Genomic DNA, 27,112 nt, shown 5'->3' on the forward strand with positions numbered 1-27,112 from the left:
CTAGGACTAAAGTACGGTAAATTACCAACATCCAGAGGCCCGTTTGTAACTAGGGGTCGTCTAAGTCAGGTGTTCTTAAGTAGGGGACCACCTGTATTATTATTTTTTTTTTTAAATTAATGTTATTGATTCACGTCATTATAACGTTGGGCAAAATCTGATATCTAGAAGTAGCACTGATCCTGAGAATAGGGGTCTCCATGTGACTGGAGCTGTAGTGCACATGTGTGACGTGTGTTAGTCCAGCCCAATTGAGACCACAAGCGTATAGACACTGTGTTGTCATCTCTAACTAATCCTCCAGATGTAGGGATGTTATAGTTAATGGCTATTAATAAAAGGGAATGGTTTATTGTTACAGCAGATGCTAAGTTAGGTCATAAGGGGTAATACTTGTTATGTTAGATATTGTACATCACTGAACATGATACTGAAGGAATGAAGTCTACTTCTATTACTAAGGAGTGTAAAAAAGGCAGAAATCATTACAATCTGTACACACACTTAGGATAAATATTGCTGTCCACGTCACACACTAGGTGACAGCAGAGGAATACACCCATAGATCCCCTCTCCGTGTATAATTAAGGTACCCCTTTAAATAGGCCATCAATAAACCGGTATCTTTTTGGACGAACTACAGAGGGGTACAGAGTGGAAATGTGATTGGCTGTCACTGTTTTACTGGAGGTAGTTTTAAAGTAATGTAAATAAAGTCACGTTTTAGTGGAAAATGGGTTAGTGGGCCCTTTTGGGCACTTTTGTGTTTGTCGGACAGCAGCACACCACACTTCTCTGTAGTGGAAACAAATGGTGCAATGGCAAGTGTTGGCACATCTCTTCTAGTCACCCATTCTCTTTAGTGGTTGTACCCCACTAGTAGTCAGAACCTCCTCTCCCTCTACGGAATGAATTTGTCTGAAAAAAAAGCACCTAAGTTGTAAGTATGGATTATATGAATAAATTATTTACCTTCAAAGGGGTTTTCTGCTGCCATCATATTCTGTATTGCTTTACTGATTTTGGGGTACATAAACAGACACAACGATGCGTTGCAGAGCAATAACTTGTCAGATGGAACAAAGGGAATGAGGGAATCACAAGAGCTTACAATCTCTGATGATTTTTTTTTTTGCAATTAATTCCTCTTCCTTACCTTGCCTGATCCCCCCAATTCTGCTGTCCAGTCACTTGAATGGTGTCTGCTCACTGGTGTTCACACACTTTAAGTGACCATTGGCTCACCCATTGAATTGATGAGTTGGAAGTAAGAACCAGTGTTGTCCTGTGTAGTGTCAGGTTGTTAGTAGTAGCAGATCATGAAGGTAAGGTGTACATTTTTTTTATTATTAAAACCTTTTAGATTGGAAGCATAATGAAATATATATCTCGGACAACTTAAAACTACCTGATTATAATTGTGTATTGTTTTTATATACAGTGCCTATAAAATCCTTCCGTGTGGGAAATATAGGACCTGTGTTGGCGATTTGGGACACTAAACCACCTGTCCATAAGGATAATAATTTGCCCCTTTCTAAAGCAGTCCATTTCATGACCCTGGCTCTAATCAAACTTCACTAATATTACATACTTATTATTTTGGTCCAGTGCTCTATGAGCAAGCGCAGTCGGGTAGTGAAGTTGGCGTACTACACCGCTGCTTCACTGCACATGCGCTGTAGATACAGGACTTCTGCAATGAAGCCGCGTTGTAGCGATCTGGCTTCATTGAAGAACTGCAACAACGTGGGGAGCGCAAGTCTGATATATATATATATATATATATATATATATATATGGCCTTGGGGTCAGAGATGTTACAGGACAGTTTGGATACTAATGCCTGTAGTTGGTTTATTGTATTAAAGTGTCCTGACAGGTTCCCTTTAAGGGGGCGTTTCTGACTTCTAAAAAATAACCTTAAAAAACAGAACTTGCAGCCTGTTCCCGGTCCGTCACTCATGTGTCGCTTGTATACAGGTCTCTGCTTTGGCCAGTGGTGACCTATAGAAAGTGCCAGGACAGGTGATAAGTATCCTCGATTCCACTTTGTGAATGAAGTGTTACTGGATGTACCAGATAACTGGTCTATTCACTTTTATGGGATTGATATAGCGCTTTATAGGTCTGTCTCCACTAGATGTGAATAAAGTAATGGTCCCACATTCTGCTCAATCAAAGAGAATTATGAGGTTAATTTCTCTTGTTTCTTTGGGGTCCCAGGTGGCCAGTAATGAGACCCCTCTCCAATTCTGTAGATCCTTTGTGGGTAATGCTTTTAGTACAAGATGTGAATGTCTATGACTAGGTCAGTGTCTCAACCTGTGGCTTTCTAGGTTAAGGTAGTGACCCCTCAGGGGTGATTTTTGTAGCTTTTACGATGTGTAAAACGCTCTGCACAGATGAATTGTCTGTTTTTATTATGTCCCCAGGTTAGGACTGACTTGGTGTCATAAGTTTTGGCTTTTGGTCATTTAAAAAAAAAAAAAAATCTATTTTGGTTTCCTTTTTTTTTTATATCTGAAGTGGTGTCTATAATAGGTTTGTATTTTCATGATGAAACTAGGTGTCAGTTTGTATAATTAGAATAGAGAAGTAATGATCATATGTGTCCTGATATGACCGGGTGAACCAGATGTGGACGGTGCATCATGTAACATCCTGGCTGTCGATGTATAAATCGGCAGCTTTCTCTAGGTTTATACCTCTGCATATATTATTTTATAAGTCCTTACTGTAATAAAACATACACCATGCTTTTTGTTCATTTCCAATTTGTATATATTAGTGTATCAGATTGTACTTTCATATAGTTTTTAATCAATTCCAATACAAACCCGTCCTCAATATATAGAAAATAAATTATTTTAGCCTTTTCCTATGTGCTTGGGGGTCTATGGATAAGTTTGGTGTGTGTGTGTTTGTTAACAGCTTAATGGCCACATAATACTAAATGTATAGATGAAGACATGTTACCGCTGCAGCCACAGTCCTAGTGGTTGTCTCTGTATACGGTGATGGGTGACCTTATGCCACCAATGGTAGTAAGTGAAGGCTAGACCATTGTAACCCATCAGACCCAAGTATAAAGTGGTAGCTGCACCAAGCAACTTTGATTTTTATTTTTTTTTTACTTTCTCTAGCACCTGCTTAGTCGACCCTTTATGATCTATGTAAAAAGGGTTCAGCAGAGCCAAGAGGAGAGGAGGGATCTCCTCTCCAAATCAGTGCAATGCATGTGATGCCTGTTTCAACATAACCTTGAAACCCCAGAAAGTAATGATAACGGATGGTCTTGGGCTGTAGTGATCGTGTGAAGTTTTGGTACTCTTGGGACCTTCTTCAGACTATTGAATTGCCTTAGGAAATGGATTTTGAATAGTAGAAAAGTCATATTAACAATTGTATGTGAATCTCATTTGTAAAAATGTCCTTTCATTTTGCATAGCCTTTTAAGCTTCAGTTTAATTGAAGCTAGTTTTTGTAGCGGGTCTATTATCCAGGGAAGAACACTGACCAGAATTTGGAGACCCGTTAAACTGTAGACAGTAGTAGCCTCTATATACTATCGTGAATGATAAATCTGCCTATATGTATATTTGTAAACACCTGCATTCATTTCTCATCCTGCCGTCTGTGCTGGGAATTCTGAGGTTTCATATGACATTGAGACATAAACACATGTGACTTGCGCGGCGCTGATAGGTCTGGCCGGTTATCACCGTTAAGTGCTGCTTTTTCGCTTGTAAACAGTGACATCTGATACTAGACACAACTTATCCAATTGTGCTGACCGCTGTCAATGTGGGACTAGTACGGCCTATACGCTATTAAGTAAGATGTTTTGGCAGATGGAGAGAAACCTGTTTCCTTATAGGAACCTGCTTCACATTTCAGTAACTCTGATTGACCTGAAGAACTGTTGAAGAAACATAAACCTATGAATATGGGCGTAAAGCATCCAGCTGGGGATTACTTGGCCTGTTTACTACCGGAGTGATTGATCAGGCCTGACCTGTATACATAATAATAGGGTGGAAGGAGCACAGATGTCTTGCTGATATTGCCAGCTACAGGTTGCGTTCGGGTGAGCTGAAGATTTTTATACACTTTTGGTGGTGTAAGGGTTAATATGATGTTTATTATTGTCATAGCTCTGGTGATACCGTGCCTCTGCGGTATGTACTGGACCATGCCTAGACCTGCTGGACTGAATGGATCAGAACAGAACAGATGATCTAGTCATATGTGATGGATCTGTGGGTATTAACAATATTATTAAAATTAAAAATGAAGTTGTAAGGTTTTAAATATGTACACACACACATATATATGTATGATTTACAATTTTTAGTCTCCATCTGCTTATGACATCTTGCTGCATGTGTAAGTTGAATAAATTAGTTTACTCTAAATTTTAATAATTAGAAAAATGGGTTTTGAGATTTGTAATGGATCCTAATGCCGCTTGGTTTCATTGGCTTTATGCGCCAACCATAGGGTACATTTCTTTCTGTGTCTTTTTGAGATATAGATGGTTCGGAGCCCAGTGCCATTCTCTTGTGTAGTAGCTGAGCTTGGTAACTGGCACATTCCCCAGGCTTGGGCTTGGAAGGGGGGATGTTTTTAAAAAATGCAATGAAAACCACCTACACCAGCGCTGTCGTTCAGCCATGGGGATGCCCATCACTGTTGGCGTCTGTCTGTTTCGGCATTTCCATCCTGACCACTGCCATGTTCCTGCTCTGGTTCTGCAAAAAGCTGAAGATCTAAGTTCTAGAATATTAAATTGCAGTGATGCTGCACATATTTCCAGTATGTATATTGAGCGTGCGATATGTGGTTGATGAAAATATTTGTTCGGTAGTAGTCTATTTGTGCTGACCTCCTACACACAGACAATCCTTCATTACTGTACTTCAGCGGTCACAATTTTTCGATACTGCCATGTCATTGTATGGAGCAGCAGAACACAACCTGGTACAACACTCATTAATGAGGACAAGACCCTAATTTTTTTGAATGAATGGACTTCTTTAATTGGAGGGGCGTCCCAGCAGTCTTTCTCATGATTGGAGGGGCATCCCCACAGTCCTTTAGACTGACAGCTGTCGATTGTGGAGATAACCTTTCTGTAAGTGACATCTATGTTCACTTTTTCTTCCACCATTAATATTACTGTATGTCACTTTCTATAATGACTTCTATTTGCTTACTACAGACATTGTAGAAAGTCTGCTAATTGTAGATTTATATCTGGGTATTTTGTCATATTCCTCGGACAGTTCATTTAAGTTATGATTATGAAATCCAATTACAAAACTTTTCAGAAATTGTCTGTGAAGGTGGTGCTGCGGGTGACTGTAAAATCTCTCTACAAGCTTTATGTGCTAATGACGCAGAGGTCCTAAAGTTCTCCATGAATAGCTATGAGATCAGGATCACTGTGATACAGGCCATATGACCAGTTCTGTAGTGATGAGGAGCATGGCTGTCTTAGCAGAGCCATGACCTGGAATTATTGGGAAATGGGTCTCTTGGGTGTCACTAATGAAAGTGTTAATTGTTGTTTATGAAGCAACACCGAATGGGTGTGTACAGTCTGCTATAAAATGCTAGTAGTTTCCTGCTCAATAAAATACTGAGATGGTTTGTCACACAGTCCGTTCTGTGTTACGATCTCTCTGTGTTGCATCTTATTGTCCCTTTGCTATTCTTTGGGTGTCATGTTAATGGATTTGTAATAATGAGCACATGCCCTAAGGGTAAGGCCGCATGCACACTAACGTATGCCCGCAAAGCTATGGCCGGACGGGCAAACATCCGCCACACTGGAGAGTAGGGATGACCCCTCCCCTCTACATCGAAATGCACAGAGTATCGGTCATAACATGGGAAAAGATAGGACATGTCCTATCCTTTTTCCGTGTATGGAGCGGTACGTGCGGCACCGTATCGCTCTGTGTGAATGCAGCCTTAGACTGAATTAGTTAAAGGGCTGTTGTCTCTGAAGCTAAAACAGTGGTTCCTTTGGTTATTCATGAGCAGAGTACCCCCTCTATCTCTCACTGCTGTGACCTCTGTTAGCCCTCATTCACACAGCCTTTGGGGGTCGTATATACGTACCCCATAGGCCGGCAATGGGCGCACGGCACTGTCCCGTTCCGTAGCCGGGAGAAAGATAGGACATGTCCTATCTTTCCCCGGAATACAGCGCCGTGCCCCATGTTTCTCTACAGAGTGGGTCGGGGGTGAGCGACGCTCATCCTCTGCTGCTCTCCCCAGCGCCGCCGCTCTACGGTACGGCGGGCACACGTTAGTGTGAATTTAGCCTGCATGTGTACAGGTGGCTAGGAGAAATGAGGGTGTATGACTACCTGACATTGTGCATTCGCATGCAGCTTGTTCCTACCAGCCATGTTAGATGTGACTGCAGTGCGCTGTAATTGGATTACTGGGCAGCGTGCATCTCCCTCTAATATAATATAACACGAGCCGCATGGGTCAGCAGCACGAACATTTATTAAACTTATTTAATTTCAACATAATTCTGTACCCAAGCCTCTGACCTCTGAGCCGCTTTCAGAAGAAATGCTATTTACAGATTACTATCTGGTGGTCTTGGATAGTACATGCTGGGAGTTGTAGTCCGACAATGAGTTGCCGACCCCTGGGCTTTTTGTTTTCTGCGCTTGTTACAACCCGTTTGGTGCCAAAATAATTGTTTGTACAGGTGCGTATAAGCAGGACAAGGAAGTGCACGTGGAAGAGCCTGCCGCAGCATTTCAGACCCGTGTTTGTAATTTTGTGAGTCAAGGAATGTGATACGAGACTATTTAAAACTGAACTGGTGCCAGATAAAAGCTAAGAATACAGCGGAGCGCTGAAAGTGACAGGTCTCCAGAGTCTCCTCAATACAGTCTGCAAAATACCATTACACCGGTGTTAATGCAGAATGTATACAAGAGCCAGTCTTGTAATGTATCTGAAGACCTAACCTAGATAAACACTTACAGTGACGGAAGAGGAACTGGCAATAGCGGGGCAGACAGAAATGCACAAAAAGGTAAAACTTTTTGACGTCTTTTGTCACACTTTTTGTGCTGAGGAATAATTGGAAGGGCTTGGTCCTTCTTGCATACAGACAGAGATGTACTAAAACACATAGTTTAGCTCTGTACCTCTACCAGGACTAAGAATATGTGGCAAATCTAAGAAAGTTACCACAAAACTTTGAGTGTCTTATTTAAATGAATCTTGTGAAAATCACTTTCTTCCTGTTTGGGGTTTTCTTCTCCATGGTGGGTGAGGGTGTTTACCTGTTTCATGATCTATCGTGATCTACACCCATGGCTAGAGAAAGTCGCCTAGTGAATCAGAGGGACATGTCACGTGTCTGACTGACTCACTGGAGTGCAATGTTCAAGTTCACTCTATAAAAAAAAATTTTTGTTTTTAGTTTATTTAGTGTCTTAAAAAAACCCCAGAGAACCTAGAGTGCAGTCCAGAGCTGGTCTTGGGATCACTATAGTGGAGAGGGATCATTTATGTGCAGCACTGGAACCTGCAAGAATTAAAGGGAACCCGTCATCAGATATTGACGTGATTAGCCATTACCAGTACGTTGTGAAGCACCTGTCATCAGGTCTCTGTCACTATTTCTGTCACCTCTACCTCTTGGAGCAGATCACAAGGATCCCATCCCCACCTTTATCTAGTCAATTCATACATTAATCATTTAAAAAAATCATCTTTAATGTAAATGAGGCTGGTCAGAGGAAGTGATGTCACACGTTACCCCTCCCCTCTCCTCCCCCTGTCTGTGTGTAATGTATAGTAAAGCATTGCCAGTGTCTGTGCTTTGTCTGCTGACATGCTGCATCCTCCTAATATACAGGTGAGAGACACAGACATCAGCTACACAAGTACCTGACATGTTCTGCTATAACATGACTGCCTGGAGCTGTTGTATCTCTCCTATAAACACACAGGCTGCAGGGGGTGCCAGCACCAGGAAGCACATGGAGGAGCCATTACACCATTATACCTCACATCATTATACAGGCTGTCAGTCATGCACTGGGGGTGTGGCTGTGCCTCCCACTCATGAATAAGCTGGACAGCTTGAATATGATAATGACTCATTGGACATCTCACAGGTCATTTGCATACAGCTTTAGGACCTCTTTGCTTAGGTTTACAGGCATGTAGAAGGTCAATGAAGAGACAGGGGCAATGCTTTCTAATGGCAGTTTATGAAAATATATTTAGATTAGAGGGGTTATTTTGCCTGACGGGTTCTCTTTAACACCTTTCAGATTGTGTTTATTTCCTGCGGTGGCATCATCCAGAAAATCTACATTGAAGTGAGATGTAAACTGCTTGTATAAAGTCATGGAGGTGGAGATCTCAGCATTGAAGTCAAGCTTTCCTCACCTAAGAATGAAGTAGGTCTGGTCAGTGATATCCCTGGATGCAGGACCATCAACTACAGTAAAGAAGGATTTGTGAAGTGAGCAAAGCTTGACTTCAGTGTTAAACTCTCTGCCTCCTTGACTTTATACAACCAAATTACTTGTCACTCTTCTGGATGATGCCACCTGCTTGATAAAATACCGGTAGTGGTTTATTAGGTCAATTTCTGCTGGCAGGTTTCCTTTAATACATAGGATAAGAATGATGTCTATGGCTTGGTGTGACCTTACCAATTTTTTTTGTTTATTTCTAGTTGGCACTGCATCCTGAGTACGTCCTTCCATTGAGTTCCTCGTTCCTTGAATTCTCCGGACGACACTTGCGGTTTTGCAACAGACTCCTTCAAATGCAGTTTTCTGCTCCTTTTACGTGCCCTGCTGGTTCCAGCTAGAGTAAGTTTAAGGGAAATTTTACTTGGGTGAGGTAACCTTAAAATATATTTAGGTTTATCCCAGGCATACATCCATAGAAGATTCCTTTTAGTGGAGTTGCAGCTGTCCGTGGTCCTGATTCATTAATGTAGACAGGACTGGCACAAGAAGACATTTGCAAACTGTTGCAAGGTCTGCGTTGTCCTTTGGATTGCAGTGTCCAGATTTAATAAAGTTTTTATGTTCACACCCAGTCACAACCACTAAATATTTTTTTCCTCCTTTTGTAGCTATAGAATCTATAAATCCTGAAAATGAAGGTAGACAGGACGAAGCTGAAGAAGACGCCAACAGAGGCGGTGGGTATCGCTGTGCCTTATTAACAAATATTGTAACCACCTAGTAATTACACCCCCAGTTTTAGTAGTATAGGGGCACCATTTCTTGAAGGAAGTAGCTTTCAGGAGTTATCTTGGAGTTATCTGTCCTGTTTTGCTATAAACATTGCATCTTATGTATGATGCTCTGTTCTTAAGTAGTCGGGGGTGATCTAACATTTGATCTCATATGTTTATTTTGCAGCCTGCAGATTGCAGGTCTCTGATTGACAAGCTGAAACTTTGTACTGATGAGCAACTTCTGCTGGAGCTACAGCAGATCAAAACATGGAATATAGGAAAGGTATGTTACCTGACTCTTAAGTGTCCTGTCAATGATTGATTCTGTTCTTTCTTTTTTTTGTGTTTTTGAGTGTGCTAAAATGATCCAGTTCTTTAACTGGAGTACACATACGCTGGTGGCGGATGCCATACTGAGGCCTTTGTTAAGCCAGAACCTTTTACAGTAGGCAGCAGGGAGAAATGGCATGATTTTCCTCAGTTTTCCAAGCAGCTCTATGCTGGTGTATACACACCTTATTAAGGACAGAAGCATATTATTTTGACCTCTCTGACACGTTGGGGGAGATTTGCCGTACACCAAAAAATGTTAGGTCCGACCTGGGATAGTTTTCCGTAAAAACCAGCGAACAAGTGCCTGCCCATTCCATCGCTACCGCGCTCCTAGACACCCCCTCCATTCCCACAGTTTGCTATTATTTCACCGCTTGTACACCAGAAAACTGGCTTGGAATCAGTGTTAATGATTAATTAATTCCCCCCCTTTGAAGCCTATGGACACATTTTGCATGGAATCATGGAGCTCTACTTGCTTAAACTAAGAATATGTTCCAAAAACAAAATGGGGACATAGTTTTATTATGATGTTCAATCTTTTTTTTTTTTTGTTAAAACAGAAGACACTTTGTATATAATAACTTGCTGTCTTTACTCTAGTGTGAGCTTTATCACTGGGTGGACCTACTGGATCGCTTTGATGGGATCCTCGCAGATGCTGGGCAGACAGTGGAGAACATGTCTTGGATGCTCGTGTGTGATAGACCGGAGAAGGAGCAACTCAAAGCGCTTCTTCTGGCAGTGCTCAATTTCACTGCTTTGCTTATTGAATATAGCTTCTCACGGCATCTCTACAGCTCTATCGAGGTAATTACTGTGCGTACGTGCATGATATAAAGCATTGTGCGATAATCTAATATAGAAACAGGTACTAGTAATGCTGAAGCAGGCAAGGTTTTTTGACAAGTTTTAGCAAGTATTTATTGATTAGTTTGTTAAATATTTCAGATGGCAAGTAATTAAATGATCGCTAGTTGCGAATTCTTCTTAGCACATACTTAGTGGTGCAAATCAAATAGTCTTGTATAAATGCAGAATATTTGCAGCAGTCCTTACTATATGAAGCAAAAGTTAATGTTTTGTTCTGTTTTAGCACCTGACAACTCTGCTCGCTTCTTCTGACATGCAAGTTGTATTGGCTGTGCTCAACCTCCTGTATGTCTTCAGCAAGAGATCCAATTACATCACACGCCTGGCCTCTGACAAGAGAACACCTCTATTGTCAAGACTTCAACATCTGGCAGAGGTGAACATGCAGTACAAAGTATGAAAATCATTAAATTGCCCATATAAGATCACATGCAAGTCAATTCTGGTTTTACTTATTTGTAGAGTTGGGGTGGAAAAGAGAATGGCTTTGGTCTTGCCGAGTGTTGTAAAGACATGCAGATGTCGGTAAGTTTTTTGTTTTTCTTGTCATTTACTCAGTTTTGTTTTGTAGTTTTCATTCCTTATAACCTTTTCCTTGGACTTTTCGATACAGCCTTGCAATTTTTGCATCCACAAGGTCATTAAGATGGGAGACTTTTTAGATCTCAAAGAAAATGGTCTTTTTCTAATTGGCTGTGAGGGATAAAACACATGGGTGTAGACCCTACTTTTAGAAGACTAACATACTGGATTCCTGTTCGTTTGTACATAGGTTTAAAGGGTATGTGTTACTTCTGGGGAAGGTTTACATCTGAGACCCCCAGCATCAGAAGAATAAAGGCCCAAAAGTTTTTTCTATGAATGGAACCTTTGTTTGCATGTTCCGATGTAGAGGTGACCATCCTGAAAGAAATGCCCTTTGACAGTGAATTTTACCATCTGTTAACTGCTGAACTATTAAATTTGCCCTTCATACTTCTTTATAAATAAAGAACTGTAGAAATGTTCCCTTCTCGCATTCAGGAGCCTTTTGGACCTCCCCTCCATTCAGCACATCAATGTTCCCTATCTACACACATGCACTTTGATGGGGAACAGCCTGCAGAGGTTGGCACCAGCATAGTCTTGTTTTGGGAGCATTGCTGGCTCCTGGAATTTGTCCAGTCCCAATCAAGAGTTCTGACACATTTTATAGTATTAAATATTTTTACTTTTTCTCTCCAGAAATATCCACCAAGCGCCACAACTCTTCATTTTGAATTTTATGCAGAACCTGGTTCTGAAGTAAAAGTAGAAAAAAGGGTAAGTTCATTGGCTTGAAGTGCATATTCTGGAGGATCTCCTGAATTTTAGTTTTAGGTTCATTAACAAAATCTGTCTTTGTATTTCCAGACCTCCAGTAATACACTACATTACATTCACATAGAAGAGTTAGATAAGGTAATGCATTCCTTTCTATACATTGCAAAGTTTGGTCTCGTACAGGTATGCTTATCTCTGATAAATTCTTAAATTCTGTTTTCCAGATTTCTGAAAGTCCCTCTGAGATAATGGAATCTCTTACTAAATTGCACAGCATTCCCAAGGATAAGCAGGTAGGATTTGGTTATCTTTTTGTTAATGTGTTAAGGAAAGCCTTGCATCGCCCCGTTGGAGAGGTGGGTGACACCTTTAGGTCCTGCAGTCTTTCTTGACTGTGGCGCCTAAAGGGTTATACAGTTGCAATTGCGATTATCGCAATCCTGGCTGTTCGGGAAGAGGCTTGGCGCTCACGTGCAGCTGGCCTCCTACACAGATCCCTGTTGGGGAACGTCATGGCCGAAATATAAGGTCCCCATTATGTTCCCAAATGTTATGGTGTCTTAAGGGGTTAGCTTATAGGATATTTCACACGCTTTTTTTATCTGTTATTCAACATCTGAAACTTTTTTTATAAAAAGTGATAAAAAGGTCATACAGTCCAGTATAGCACAGAAAAGTCAGCCCGGTCTGCAAAAATAAAATTCCTCACATAGCTTCGTACACTCCAAGTATAAAAATACATCAGCGTCAGAAAAATATATTAAAACTCAGTAAAGCCTATATAAATTTAGTATCCCTGTGATTGCACCAACCCAAAGAATAAGAGACGTGTCACTTGGCCCACAATGGCATTGGCTCTCACAATCTCTAAATCATGTTGTAAACTTTTAGACTTAACATGTACGGTCTAGGGGTATACTTTTGCAATAGTGTGTGTCTGCTGTATTGCCCCCATTGCATTACTATTTTTACCAGTTGGTAGAGTTTATGGCAATTGTCAACCCATTGGTTCAACCCCCTATTGTTTACATTTTGAGTGTGCATGGGTTTAAGTTGTCTGTGTACATGTATTTTTCTGTACTAACTTTTCATTTCTGTCCTGTAGATGCTTTTATTTACCCACATACGGCTGGCACATGGTTTTTCTAATCACAAGAAAAGACTACAAGCCGTTCAGGCTAGACTACACGCCATTTCTATTTTAGGTACTTGTCATTTATTCCTGTGGTTGCGATGTGATTTCCCTTTTAATAAGGTCATTTGTTTGTTAGGATATAGTAGTACAGACATGATGAAATTTGATTGTAGCCGTAGAACTTAATTGTACACTTTCACAAACACTTACTGTAGCTTTGACTTTAAAGGGCCTCTACCACCAGGATGAAGGACTATGCAAATGAGTCTGAGGGGCTCCAGGCTCCATTAACACTTAGTTAAGCCCCTCAGGCTCATTTGCATATAGCCCTTCATACTGGTAGTAGATGCCCCTTAAAGGGATTTCTTTGCATCAATCATTTTTCTTTGAAAATAAAACTACCATCTACAGATCTACTTAATAAGGAAAATCTGGTTACAGGTTCCTGACAACCGTGTTTTTATTAATTTCTGGGGCATTTTAATGTTTAGTCTTGAGAGGCTATTGGGACGTAGAGTAGCCGCGTGGTGCAGCGAGAACTGCAGCTACTAAATGCCAGTAGCTTCTTTCAATCACTCCAATGGCTTCTCTTCTGCACGCAGCTCATTCATCTGTGAAGCTGGTATTCTGCTTATACGCAGTAGCTCCGGCTTTACAGACGAAAGTGCATGCAGCTACAGCGATCCAACCTCCTCTCCAAAGCTGCAGCTACTGTGCATGGTAGGTTTCCTTTAAAGGAAATGTACTACCATTAAACATCAATTGTAAACTAAAGATACTTTGCTTGTTTCATTGTGCCTGGTGATATGATTCTCTACATTAAGCTTGAGATTGCATCATAGCCATTTCACAATATGCTGTTTACATCACAGTAGCTCCAGGCTCCGCCATCGGCCAGTAATTATTCACACCTCTTGAGTTCATCAACTATTCCTCTCCTCCCCCTGTTTCTCAGGAAATCCTGCGCATGCAGCTGTGTGCGCAAAACAAGCACAGACGGTGCATGGCTTCAAAGAATAAAATAAGCAATACCTTCCTGACTTTTTCCAAGTCCCTAAAGCCAAGTAGGGAGCCAGTGTGACTGATGCGGTCCGCTGTTGTACTGGTTGCAGCTGCCACCAATGTTCAGTTCCCTAAACGTAATACATGCTCTATTTCTGATCATGGCTTCCAGGGTCAAGTCTATGTTCCTTTTTAGTTATTTAGCAATCTTTAAGTCTTCTCTAATCCTTTTGATCTTTGTGTCTTTCTATAGTTTATTCTAATGCATTGCAAGAATCTGCAAACAGCATTCTTTACAATGGTTTAATAGAGGAATTAGTAGATGTTCTCCAGATTACGGACAAGCAACTCATGGTAGGACCATCTCCAACTATTCCAGCAAAGTTTTTTAGTCATGAGTCTTCCATTAACCTCTGTTAAGTTGCAATTTATAAATGGTTTTTTTTTATTTTTTTTTCCCTTTAACAGGATATCAAAGCAGCATCTCTGAGAACCCTGACTTCTATTGTTCACTTGGAAAGAACGCCCAAATTAAGCAGCATCATAGATTGCACTGGTACTGCCTCTTACCACGGCTTTTTACCTGTTCTTGTCCGAAACTGTATTCAGGCTATGATTGGTGAGTGCAAGTGTGTTTATTTTTTTATTTTCCTTCATCTGTTTGCAAAGATGGGTTGTTTTAATGTGATAAAACAGCTGATGTAGATTGCAATATTTGCATCACTTAGAGAGCAGCCATTTCTACATAATTTTGTCATCACTTTTTTATACCCTGAACTTTTTCTGTTTTCAGATCCCACGATGGAGCCGTACCCTCATCAGTTTGCCACTGCTCTGTTTTCATTCTTGTATCATCTAGCCAGTTATGATGCTGGTGGGGAGGCTTTGGTTTCTTGTGGCATGATGGAAGCACTTTTAAAGGTATAACCATAGTTTTTAAGTAATATTGTGGTGTTCTTTCTCTGCAAAATTCCTAAGGATCCTCTTGTTTGCATGTCACTGGGTGTTAATTGATCCTTTGAGCACGTGTCTGTCTTTTATGTATTGTTTATGAAGTGAAAGGAAATCAAGTGCGATGTAATGATGTAATGTATACATGCTGAGAACTGCAATAAACATGTCTCCATGGCAGCAGCTCACATTTTCTGTTCACTTACCGCATCAGTTCAAGCTTTGAGCTTTCTCCTTTGGCATTATGTTTCTCAGGTGATCAAATTCCTAGGCGACGAACAGGACCAGATCACATTTGTGACTCGAGCTGTGAGAGTTGTTGACCTCATTACAAACCTCGATATGGCAGCCTTTCAGTCTCACAGCGGGTTGTCCATATTCATATACCGACTGGAGGTGAGATTCAGGCCTTGCTGAAACAATGTTTTCTTCAGAGAAGCATTTCCAGATTTTATCCCTCTTCCTCAGTAGAGGGACCTATTAAACCTGTTACCTGTCTATTTGGCCACCTTTATTGGTTGTGCTCATCAATGAACGGCACTTTGAATTGTTTCATCTTATTTGGTTTTGCATGTTCTTTTTTATTTTCAGCATGAAGTTGATTTATGCAGGAAGGAGTGTCCATTTGTGATTAAACCAAAAATCCAGCGCCCTAATACTGTTCAGGAGGGTGAAGAGATGGAAACTGACATGGAAGGTATGGCATTAGGAGCTTTGGACTTCAAAAAAAATTCATTACTTAAGCTAAGATCACTCTACTGGTAGATGCTTATATTCGCCTCCCCATCGCCAATAAGCTTCTTTTTCTATCTATTAAAAGTGCAGGATTTCATATAAATCTTTTTAAACTAAGCAAATACTTATTGGTGGTGCCATGATAACTAATTTTAGCATGCCCCTCGGCTGGTTGGCACTGCTACGCTATGCTGAAAGAGCCGGTGATGTCTCCTGCTTTTTCCTCTACAATTCTCTCATTATCACTATAGCAGAATGTAGTAAGATTATGCTACGGTCACATATAGCGTGAGAATAGATGGAGACCCCGTGACATCTGACTCTTAGTGTAGGCGTGCCAATCAGCAGGGCACCACAGGGACATTTTGCATAGTTTATAAAGCTTTATTTCTATGAAAGCCAGAACTTCTAAAAGATAGAAAGCAAAGGCTAGTGGCATTTGGGGCAGGGGAAGTAAGTATAAGCTTCTACCATCAGGTAATTTGATGTCCTTTAGAGAGGTTGGCATGAAGTAGTATTGATGCCCATATCCAGGATGGCATCTAGAACCAACCTGCTTAAAACATGCAAAATGATGGTCATAGCCTGAAGAAGTTTGTTCTCTGTTGTGGTAAGAAGCCCAATACCCTCTTTTCTAATTCTAATTTCTGGCCAACCTCCTTAAAGGTATTTTCGATGAATATGAGAAACCCCCAGGGGACCAGAGCTGGGTTAAGTGGGAACAAAACACGTTCTTGCACACTCTAGCTCCCTATTGTGGCTTTGCCCCATTACTTTCGATATAGGGCCCTTCATCCGATCAGAACCCAATTCATTCAGTATTTGGACTCTTTGGACCCTGGGCCCCTCAATTGATGAAGCAGGTCCTGTACTACACATAATTTCTGTTTTAGATGCAGGGCCTGAAACTAGAACTATGGGAGCAAAGTGGGAGCCATAGTAGGGCAAGATTGTCCTATGTGATAAAACTTAATGTGAAGCGATCCTTACAGTTGTGACATGTTTTGTATTTTAGTATCTGATGTAGCCATGGAAAGTAGCCCAGGACCTTCCACCTCTGCAGACGTACGGCCTATGACCACAAGCAGTAGTGCAGGGAGTTTAGTAATGCCACGCTCTGGTAATTATTTTTTATTTGGCTTTATACTAAAACACTCACAAATGTGAGGAAGTGGATGCACTTACAAGATTTCCTTTACTTTGCAGGGGTGCAGTGCATTCCACAAAGAGCAGCCTTGTTGAAATCTATGCTAAATTTTTTGAAGAAGGCAATTCAGGATCCGGCTTTCTCAGACGGAATTCGTCATGGTAATTTTAAGACTAATGTAATTTACTGCTTGGGCTTTTGAGAACATGTTTGAAGAGGTTTTCTCTTGCTTTTGTCAATATATTAGTGATGGATGGAACTCTTCCGACATCTCTGAAACACATCATCAGCAATGCAGAATATTATGGACCTTCCCTCTTCTTGCTGGGTAAGTCTGGTGTAGAAATCTAGTTACATAAGCCTGATTCATGATCTTCTAATCCATGGTTATGTAGGAAAAGCTAGTTTTGCATGATAACACTTTTTTTTTTTTTTTTTGCTCTGCAGCTACTGAAGTGGTAACGGTCTTTGTGTTCCAAGAGCCCTCGCTACTCTCCTCTCTCCAAGACAATGGTTTGACGGATGTGATGCTGCACGCTCTTCTTATAAAAGATGTAAGAGATGGGTTTCTTACTATATTTAGCCATTCACTTTATTATAGTTGCTTTCTCATGAACTGCACTTGCACTCTATGCTACAGAGAGGGCAGTAGCGATAAACCTATTGCATAGTGCCCTGTCTACAGGAAAATTGAGGACTTGTGGACAGGGTTTTATTATCATTGGAGCTAATGGAGCTCATGATCCATGCCCCACAATTCTTCCTTATTGGGGGTCCTGAACGGAAGCTACTATGGTGATCTGAATTTCTTCTCCTCCTGCACAATAACAGAAGTGATAACAATCAGCCCCTTCACTTCTGTCTAATGTTGTGCTTAGCACTCACATATTGGTTGCTGTAATATCTCTTTCCTCTCGGTTTAGTGCTACAGCCATTCGATCTTTTACATTTATCCCTACATTAGCACACTTTCTACTTGGTGGCTGTGTGTGGTATTGCAACTATATAGTTTTTACTCATCTAATATTGATAGCCTGTCCCTGAAAACCCCTTTAAACTGTACCTAAGACTTAATGGGATACTAGCAGAGTCTAAATCAAGTCTAAAAGCTGACTTTGGTACTTGTTGAAGTATTTTTATTTGGTTGTTTTATAGGTACCTGCTACCCGGGAGGTTCTAGGCTCCCTTCCAAATGTTTTCAGTGCACTTTGTCTGAATGCCCGTGGTTTGCAGTCATTTGTGCAGTGCCAACCTTTTGAAAGGCTTTTTAAAGTGTTGTTATCACCAGACTACCTTCCTGCAATGAGGAGGAGACGTAGCTCAGATCCATTAGGTAAGTAACATGTTTCCTTAAGGGAACTTATTGTTATAGCGTGCTAGCTAGATACAGCAGTTTTCAAAATTGCCTTAGTTCACGTAACGTTCACAAGCTTGTGCCTTGGTAACCTAGAACAAGCTTTGGTCTGATGCTTTTTTCCTTTAATATTCCATTATATTGTAACATCTTTGATCTTAAAATCCGTGCCATGAGAACTTTCCATTTAGCAGACTTGTTAATCCATGGATAATCAATGGTTCTTTTCATATAGCCGTGCCAGCATTTGGATGTTAGCTTTCCAAGGCTCTGTCACTAACCCGAAAACTCACTCCATGGCACTTCCCAATTTTCTCTAAACACCTCTAACCCCTGCTGAAGAGACCTGTAGTGCAGCTTAGGAAGGCTCTCTTCAGGTCTCTAGCTGAGGGATTAAGAGGCCCGTGGTCTCTTCCAGCTTTGACCTCTCTCCGGTCTCCTGCAGGCGATACAGCCTCTAACCTGGGCAGTGCTGTCGATGAGCTGATGAGGCACCAGCCCACATTAAAAACAGATGCCACCACTGCTATTATTAAGGTAAGGCTCATTTTTGTGTGTGTTGTCCTTGTGTTTTGTAAGATAGTTGGTTTGTGAAATTGCTTCCCAACAAGTGAACTAGTATTTTTAAACCACCTTATAACACCATAAAATATGTAAAATGTACCTCCTATTTTTTATATAAGTGTTTTATATCTTATTTTTAGCTTTTAGAAGAAATATGCAATCTCGGTAGGGACCCCAAATATATTTGTCAAAAGCCATCAATACAGAAAGCGGATGGCACGGCCACTGCTCCACCACCCCGGTCTAACCATGCGGCTGAGGAGGCTTCCAGTGAAGACGAGGAGGAGGAGGAAGTGCAAGCTATGCAGAGCTTCAGTGCAACTCAACAAAATGAAGTTGAACCAAGCCAACAGTAAGTGTCTCTCAATAAGAAAAATGTAAACAAAGTGAAGTGTTTTACATCGGCTTCAAAACCAGTTTATGATCCCACAAACCAAGTTCTCCTGAAACCTATTGGGTTAAGGCCTATATCTAGGCCTTACCAGGGGGAAGGAAATTGAAAATATAATTCCCTTGCTTTATTGGGATGATGCACTCCGAAAAGCCAAAGAGCAAAAGTTTACTAACTAAAGTTTTTAACTCGCTTGTTAACTAAGTAACAAAATTCAATAAGGAACATGAGGGTAACTGTCTTTTGCAAAGACCAGCTGTTGTAGAAACCCTGTAGAATGATGTTACTAAGATGGCTTTGCTGCAGGTAGAGGGGAGAAAAGAGAGTAAAGTGGGGATGTATCATTCGGGGCAGTGTCGAGTTTAGTTATACCTGCTGATCTCTTCATTTTGGCTCCTCCAAAGAACAAGTGAGCCAATGTGACTGCTGGATGACCCACATGCCTGCCAGGCAGTAGAGACGCTCGTTTGTTCCATTTTAAGGGGTCATTCACATGGCCGTTCATGGGGACGTCACCATAGTTGGTAATGGTGGCACATGTGGCACCGATCCACGCCACAAAACGAGAGAGCGTGCTCTATCTTTCTGCGTGTGTGTGGCCGTGCGCTGCTGTTTTCTATGGAGGGAGGAGTCTCCTCTTCCTCACCTCAAGCACATGGCGGTATGCCCAAGACAGAACATGAGAAGTTCTTTCCGTGGGTTTGAGGGATTTTCTAGACCGAAACTCAAATCGCTGAACTCTGCATCGTCCATCGGCTATTCTAGATTCGGTCCAGGAAATGGAAACCACACAGAACGAATTTCTCTGACCGAACCGTGGACCCCTTCTCTTATAGTGAGTGGGGTACTCACATGTTGGGTCATCTATCCTGGGGGAAAAAAAAATTGTGGGTACTAGATTCTGTTGCATGTAATTTGTGGTGGGCGCAGAATAGAGCCTCTTTGTTTTGGCTGTAAATCTAGATATTCTGAATATAAGATTTTCACCGTTCTTAAGGTATGTTTTGCTGCTTGCCTTTCTACCTTACACTTTAATGATTGCTATGGTAACCTGTATTATCCAGCTTTGACCTAGTCAATCCTTGCCTCATGAGTAAGTCTTATATGTTTCTATGACAACTTTAAAAAAATGACTATGTACGTGAATGCACAGTGCAAGTTTCATCCGGCTTCCCTTCCGTCTTTCTTTTATAGGGTTGTAGGAAACGAAGAGAGAATCCCCATCCCTCTCATGGACTACATTCTCAACGTGGTAAGTTTCATGGTCATTTCCTCTCCGTAAAGTTTTCATTTTATTATTGATGGTGGCTGACCTCTGGACCCCTGCTGATCTTAATTTTTTTTGTTTTTATATGCAGACTATTTGACCCTCTGTGGTAGACTATGCAGATTTTGTGATTTTGATATGTGCAAAGGATTGATGCTGATCATTTATTATACACTCTCTTGCTCCCTCACAGATGAAATTTGTTGAATCTATTCTGAGTAATAACACCACTGATGATCACTGCCAGGAGTTTGTGAGTCAGAAAGGTCTTCTGCCCCTGGTAACCATATTGGGCCTTCCTAATCTACCTATTGACTTCCCTACCTCTGCTGCATGTCAAGCTGTGGCTGGAGTTTGCAAATCTATTCTGGTATGTATTTTTATCCCTGCTCCACTTCTATACATGTTCTGACTCTTAGGGCTAAAATAGGTATGAAACGGATGTGAATCATTTCTGATACAGATTTTAGTTGATGTATCTGTGTTTTCCTGCTATGGATTAATCTAAAGAACCTGGCAGCTGCTGTTCCAAAATATTTCCAGAAGGTGCATAACTTTTTAGGCTAGCATCTATTATTGTCCATAATTAACAAAAAAAATTTAAACTTCTATAAGAATGTCTAACCCTGATCCATGCAATGAAGTTCAGACACCCAGTGCAGATAATCTGGCATACAATAGAAAGAATTGTGGATAGTTGTATGTACCTAATATGATAGCTTGTTAAATGCTCAACAAAGAATAGTTACCATTTTGTTTGTTTTTGTTTTTTAGACGTTATCTCATGAGCCCAAAGTTCTGCAGGAAGGGCTACTTCAGCTGGACTCTATTCTTTCGTCTCTCGACCCCCTTCATCGACCAATTGAGGCGCCAGGTGGATCTGTACTACTGAGAGAGTTGGCGTGTGCTGGGAATGTCACAGATGCCACACTTTCTGCTCAGGCCACACCGCTGCTCCACGCTCTTACGGCGGCTCACGCCTACATCATGATGTTTGTCCACACGTGCAGAGTAGGCCAGGTAAGCCAATCAAGCCAATCCTTTGTTCATGTTTATAATCTCCTAGATTTACAAACAGTTTGTAATTTTAATATTTTTTTTCTTCTTTTGTTTTATAGAGTGAGATCCGCGCCATTTCTGTAAACCAATGGGGCTCACAATTGGGACTCAATGTTTTAAACAAGCTCAGCCAACTATATTGCTCGCTGGTGTGGGAAAGCACAGTTTTGCTTTCCCTTTGTACTCCGAACAGGTACATACCCCCGTTGGTTCTATCTGTAGAACTAGAAACTTTCATTTATTACTGGAAGTTCCTTGTATGTTTTTAGTGACTGTTCCCACATACAATGGAGCTCCATTACCGTCTCTAGCTAAAATTGCATATAAAAGTCTTGCTATGAACCCCATTATAGTCTAAAGGGTTGAAAGCTTACCGTTTTCAGTCATACATTTTTGCAATATATAGGATATCGCAAAATTTAAAGTTGAAAAATCCAATTTGAAGATCTGATGAGCCTTCACTTTCTAATAACCAACGTTATGTTTGAAGTAGTTCCTATTTTTTTTAGCAATCTATTAGGTTATTAGGACCTTCTTAAAAAACAGCTGCATCACAGTATAAAGCCAAGAATAATGACAATGGGAATAGTTTGGGATGGATTTTAACTGGTAGGTGATGAGTCCTCTTTAAAGTTACTCTTGTTCACTGCACTACTTTCTGTTGCCTCAGTTTGCCACCTGGGTGTGAATTTGGACAAGCAGACATGCAAAAACTGGCCCCCAAGGAGGAGAAGACTGCAAGTACATTACCACAAGGAGCCAAAAGACCAGGTATTTAAGTGTTTGTCTGTAGTACAAATCAAAGTATAATGACTAAGTATTGTGTACAAATGCTTGTTATGAATTGTAAGCTTTGTTATGGAGCCCCATGTTTTTACTAATCACATGAGGTTTTTACTAATCAACCAACAGATGGAGATGTTGATAGTTCAGCTACAAATGAAGAAACAACTGGTTTGCTGGAGGGAATTGGGTTGGATGGGGACTCGCTCGCCCCCATGGAAACTGATGAACCAAGCACTTCTGATCCAAAGGGTAAACCGAAGATCACACCAGCAATGGCTGCTAGGATTAAACAGATCAAGCCATTACTGTCAGGTAAGCATCAATGATAGATTTTATAGTTAAACATGATATTTTCATGTAAGGGCAAAGTTACGGCAATTAAAGATTAATTGCCAGTTTGTGAAATTGATCTAGTTGGGCCTTGAATATTCTGCACAACCCTGAGTTTGAGTGTTTCCATTGCAGCGTCCTCAAGGTTGGGTCGAGCATTAGCAGAGCTTTTTGGACTCTTAGTAAAACTGTGTGTGGGGTCTCCTGTCCGACAAAGGCGAAGCCATCATGCAGCAAGTACAACTACAGCCCCTACTCCTGCGGCTCGTTCCACAGCATCTGCTTTGACAAAACTACTTACCAAAGGGCTTTCCTGGCAACCTCCCCCATATACTCCGACACCAAGGTTCAGGTGAGTATGTGCACTCCAGCATGTTTTGTGTTTTCCCTGTGTTTTTTTCTTTGTTTTAATTTTTTTTTTTCTTCTGTCTTTTTAGGTTAACGTTTTTTATCTGCTCTGTTGGCTTTACCTCTCCCATGCTGTTTGATGAAAGGAAATATCCATATCACCTTATGTTACAGAAGTTTCTATGTTCTGGTGGGCACAATGCACTTTTTGAGTAAGTTAGCTGTCTGTTTCCTTTATACTTGTGTGTTTTAAAGACCAATGTAATGGACATGATTCATGTCCCCCCTTTTCCCCAACCTATGTATTAATGTCTATTTCCTTAGAGGGGTTTTCGCACGAACAAAATGTAGGCCCTATCCTGTGGATAGGGCTTAACTTGCTGATCATTGGGGGTCTTAGTGCTGAGACCCCCACAGAACACGAAAACGAGGGGTCCGATGGAGTCAGACTGATGGAGCAGACATCCACGCGTGACCATTCTGCTCCATAATTCTCTATGGAGCTGACGGAAATTGCCAAGCGCTGCGAAGGACCCCTCGTTTTCGTGATCTTTGGGGGTCTCATCACGAAGACCCACACTAATCAGCAAATTAGGCTGATTAGTGGATAGGGCCTAACTTATGTTTGTGGGAAAACCCCTTTAATTTGCATATTAAATTTAGGCACCGGTGCTGAGGCCACCGATTTAGCTGCTTAGAGTCCCAAGAGCGTCAACTCTACCAGGCCATCCCCATAGCGTAGGGTAAATGAACCCAAAATTTTAATATTCTACTCCCCCCTTTCATTTTAGAACATTTAACTGGGCCCTATCAATGGGCGGGAGAGTGCCTGTTTCTGAGGGCTTGGAGCACTCTGACCTACCAGACGGTACAGGGGAGTTTTTGGATGCCTGGCTTATGTTGGTGGAAAAGATGGTGAATCCTACAACCGTTCTAGAATCTCCACACTCTCTACCACCCACCAAGCTACCTGGAGGACAAAACTTCCCTCAGTTTAGCTCCTTGCGCTTCCTAGTGGTTACACAGAAGGTATGTCCAGATTTCTTTTATTTTGTTTGTTGAATTTCTTTTTAAGTTTATGGTGGACAAACAGACCATAGGATCTGTGTTTTCTACGTATAAATAAGAATAATCCTGCAATGTTTTCATAAATTGTGCATCGTCCATTTGTTTCATAAAGGCAGCCTTCACTTGTATAAAGAACCTGTGGAACCGGAAGCCGCTGAAGGTGTATGGTGGGCGCATGGCAGAGTCTATGCTCGCCATCTTGTGTCACATTCTTCGTGGGGAGCCAGTAATTCGAGAACGGCTGAGTAAAGAGAGGGAGGGAAGCCGTGAAGAAGAAGCTGGGCAGCCGGACGAGAGTGGCGCCAGGCGGGAACCCCAAGTGAACCAGCAACAACTTCAGCAGGTGGGAGTGTGAATTGAGTTTACATGGCTCATTTACTTTACAAAATTTTTGTTCATAATGTAATGGCCATGAGCTGGCTTTTTTTTTTTTTTTTTTTTTTAAAGTATGTTTACCCAGTTTTATGGGTGACTTTCCTAACCTTAATGTTTTCATTCTACAGCTTATGGATATGGGTTTTACAAGGGAGCATGCGATGGAAGCCCTCCTTAACACAAGCACCATGGAACAAGCTACTGAATATCTCCTAACCCATCCACCTCCCCTCATCGGTGGCGTTGTGCGGGTAAGTGTGATCTACAGTTTGTTTGTTTTTTTTTCTTTGATTTTACCCGGTTCTGCTTCAAATCTGCTTCTTCTGTTCCTTCATCACATTCCATCCTTTCCTCCTCCTCCATTCCAGCCCCTTTCTACCGCAGGCTTTTCTGTGCCACTCTGCTCATACAAAGCAGATATTTAAGCATCTGCATGTGACAGAACAGTTAGGATAATTAGGTGAGGGATAATCCCATACATCTAGACACGTTTGAGTAATGGTAAATGGTTAGGGCTGGTAATAAAATGTGACCCATTCCCCCTCCCTGGCATAGCAGAGCAGGCCCCTTAGCCAAGCTGCAGCAGCACCCTTCTCGCCTCTTGCTCCCTGATACCCATTGGACACTTGATGTCTTCCTATTCCTATGCATCCTTACTCTCATGCCCTGACCTCACCATTCTGCAGAGCAGCCCAGCTGACAGGGTATCTGTTATTGCTCTGCAGGACTTGAGTATGTCAGAGGAAGATCAGATGCTGAGAGCCATTGCCATGTCGTTGGGACAAGATATCCCTATGGAACAGAGGGCAGAACTGCCCGAGGTACAGTACAAGATCAGGGTTGGGATAAAGAGGGACAGACAAGGGTGCAAAAGTCATTCAGACATGCATACATTTTTAAAGGGCACTAGTTCCTGTGCCTGCGTTAGAAAAGGTTGATCTCTTCTTTCTCCCATCCTCCTGATCCAATGTTCCCTTCCCTTTTTTTCTCCCATCCACTGTATTCCCCTCCCCTACATGGTGTGACAGGCCATCCTTTTTCAAGGAGTTGTAGTAACCTGGTTTGTGTGTTGCATATATGAAGCCACATAAATAGTAACTGTAGTCTTTCCAATGTAATGCACATTTAGTTATTGCAGAACTAAACAGGGTATTGCTATTAGATTAGAGAAAAGTTGGCATGTGAAGATGATATAATTCTCCGTATTGATTTTTTAGGAGACTGCCCGTCGAAAAGAGGAGGAAGAGCGGAAGGCCAGGGAGAAGCAGGAGGAGGAAGAAGCCAAATGTCTTGAAAAGTTTCAAGATGCTGAACCCCTGGAACAAGAGGAGCTTCATGGCTTCACAGACACGATGCTTCCAGGCTGCTTCCATCTCCTGGATGAGCTACCAGACACTGTTTACCGGGTCTGTGATCTGATTATGACCGCTATAAAGCGGAATGGAGCAGACTATCGGGACATGATACTTAAACAAGTGGTTAATCAGGTGAGGACATATAGGAGAACAGAATTTTTTTTTTTTTCAGTTTTAGGTATTTTGGATATAAAATGAAGTAATGTAAATGTATTCTGTTTAATCTAGGTGTGGGAAGCAGCAGATGTCCTTATTAAGGCCGCCCTTCCACTCACCACAAGCGACACCAAAACTGTGTCTGAATGGATAAGCCAGATGGCTACCCTTCCTCAAGCTTCCAACCTGGCCACTCGGATCCTTTTGTTGACTCTGCTTTTTGAGGTACTTTGATTTACACACACCATGTATTAGCTTGTAAACGTCCTGAACTGCTGGTTTTGTGTATAAAAAGTTAAGTAAAAGTTGTAAGTATCCAAAATGAATACTAATAAAAGGACTATGACCACTCTAGGCATAAGTGATTACAGTATCTCACACAGAGAAGAGCCTAAGGTGATTGTGCATGGCCGCCTTAGTTCATCTGGTGTACTGCATTATCCTCTCATGTTCATAGTAACTTGCTTTATGACCCAAACTCATTTTACTTTGGAAAAAGAAACAAATTCACTCCGGCACCGGCGTGGCTCATTTAAAATCTTGTTCAAGTCTTTATTTTCTTTATATTAAAAAATGAAAAATGACAACCCATTGGCAACACCGGTTATGGCATAGTACAGGATTTGAGCCTACGCGTTTCAGGTGCTGGACGCACCCTTAATCATGGCATAAATACAAGTGCAAAAGAATTGACAATATATACCCGGACCAACATGACGTAGTCAGTGTGTTTCCGGTGAACGCCCTCGTATTTAGTTAACCCTAAAATTACCAACATATAAAATAAAATAAATACATATCGTTATTACTGAAACCTCTAAGCATGTATTCCTATAGGAAAGACAATCTTAATACGACCATTAGTTTAGAGATAATACGAGAATCGAATGCTAGATCGAGTATCAAATTGTCACGTGATACTGAGATATCACGTGATCATTCAATCGTGACGTGAGAGAATCCCATGGCAACAGACTGAGCGTCATGGCACACCAGCTCTTCGTGGCGGCGCAACAAGACAAAGGTATGTGAGTTGAACCCGATGTATAGTATATAATTTGTGCTGTGTGAGGCGCAACAAGACAAAGGTATGTGAGTTGAACCAGATGTATAGTATATGATTTGAGAAACTATGCTGTTGATGGAAGGGGGGAAAAGAGGTCTATATTCAATAATGGAATAAGAATTCGTGTTTATAATTTAAACCTCTGGGCACTCTTGTGTCTAAGGATAAGATCCAAAAGGCTTCCCTGTCTCTTAGTGCTTTGAGTCTGTCTCCCCCTCTTACTGATCCTTGGACTTGTTCAATGGCATATGTTTCAAGACTTGATGTA

At 41.3% G+C, this 27,112-nt stretch overlaps 1 protein-coding gene across 11 annotated transcripts in view; it reads left to right on the forward strand.

The window, feature by feature from the left end:
• The window catches only part of HUWE1 (HECT, UBA and WWE domain containing E3 ubiquitin protein ligase 1), a 59,589-nt gene that overhangs the window by 1,186 nt on the left and 31,291 nt on the right, over positions 1-27,112 (forward strand). For 5 of the 11 annotated variants that reach the window (XM_072123836.1, XM_072123843.1, XM_072123838.1 and 2 more), the window contains exons 2-37: positions 8,732-8,870; positions 9,140-9,208; positions 9,432-9,530; positions 10,184-10,390; positions 10,677-10,829; positions 10,916-10,978; positions 11,678-11,755; positions 11,846-11,893; positions 11,980-12,048; positions 12,861-12,960; positions 14,146-14,246; positions 14,361-14,511; positions 14,686-14,813; positions 15,099-15,239; positions 15,435-15,540; positions 16,594-16,698; positions 16,785-16,886; positions 16,973-17,053; positions 17,173-17,279; positions 17,881-18,058; positions 18,525-18,616; positions 18,784-18,995; positions 20,229-20,286; positions 20,495-20,671; positions 21,076-21,321; positions 21,420-21,553; positions 22,031-22,131; positions 22,273-22,458; positions 22,612-22,828; positions 22,914-23,036; positions 23,616-23,853; positions 24,005-24,235; positions 24,396-24,518; positions 24,993-25,088; positions 25,485-25,754; positions 25,851-26,003. In XM_072123836.1, coding sequence (XP_071979937.1) covers positions 9,164-9,208; positions 9,432-9,530; positions 10,184-10,390; positions 10,677-10,829; positions 10,916-10,978; positions 11,678-11,755; positions 11,846-11,893; positions 11,980-12,048; positions 12,861-12,960; positions 14,146-14,246; positions 14,361-14,511; positions 14,686-14,813; positions 15,099-15,239; positions 15,435-15,540; positions 16,594-16,698; positions 16,785-16,886; positions 16,973-17,053; positions 17,173-17,279; positions 17,881-18,058; positions 18,525-18,616; positions 18,784-18,995; positions 20,229-20,286; positions 20,495-20,671; positions 21,076-21,321; positions 21,420-21,553; positions 22,031-22,131; positions 22,273-22,458; positions 22,612-22,828; positions 22,914-23,036; positions 23,616-23,853; positions 24,005-24,235; positions 24,396-24,518; positions 24,993-25,088; positions 25,485-25,754; positions 25,851-26,003 — 4,719 coding nt within the window. In that variant the 5' untranslated portion in view covers positions 8,732-8,870; positions 9,140-9,163. Of the gene's footprint in view, positions 1-8,731; positions 8,871-9,139; positions 9,209-9,431; positions 9,531-10,183; positions 10,391-10,676; positions 10,830-10,915; positions 10,979-11,677; positions 11,756-11,845; positions 11,894-11,979; positions 12,049-12,860; positions 12,961-14,145; positions 14,247-14,360; positions 14,512-14,685; positions 14,814-15,098; positions 15,240-15,434; positions 15,541-16,593; positions 16,699-16,784; positions 16,887-16,972; positions 17,054-17,172; positions 17,280-17,880; positions 18,059-18,497; positions 18,617-18,783; positions 18,996-20,228; positions 20,287-20,494; positions 20,672-21,075; positions 21,322-21,419; positions 21,554-22,030; positions 22,132-22,272; positions 22,459-22,611; positions 22,829-22,913; positions 23,037-23,615; positions 23,854-24,004; positions 24,238-24,394; positions 24,519-24,992; positions 25,089-25,484; positions 25,755-25,850; positions 26,004-27,112 lie in introns of all 11 variants that reach the window. The other 6 variants (XM_072123839.1, XM_072123837.1, XM_072123840.1 and 3 more) reach the window with 3 other exon arrangements.

The sequence above is a fragment of the Engystomops pustulosus genome, chromosome 9 (genome assembly GCF_040894005.1).
Source record: "Engystomops pustulosus chromosome 9, aEngPut4.maternal, whole genome shotgun sequence".
Taxonomy (NCBI): Eukaryota; Metazoa; Chordata; class Amphibia; order Anura; family Leptodactylidae; genus Engystomops; species Engystomops pustulosus.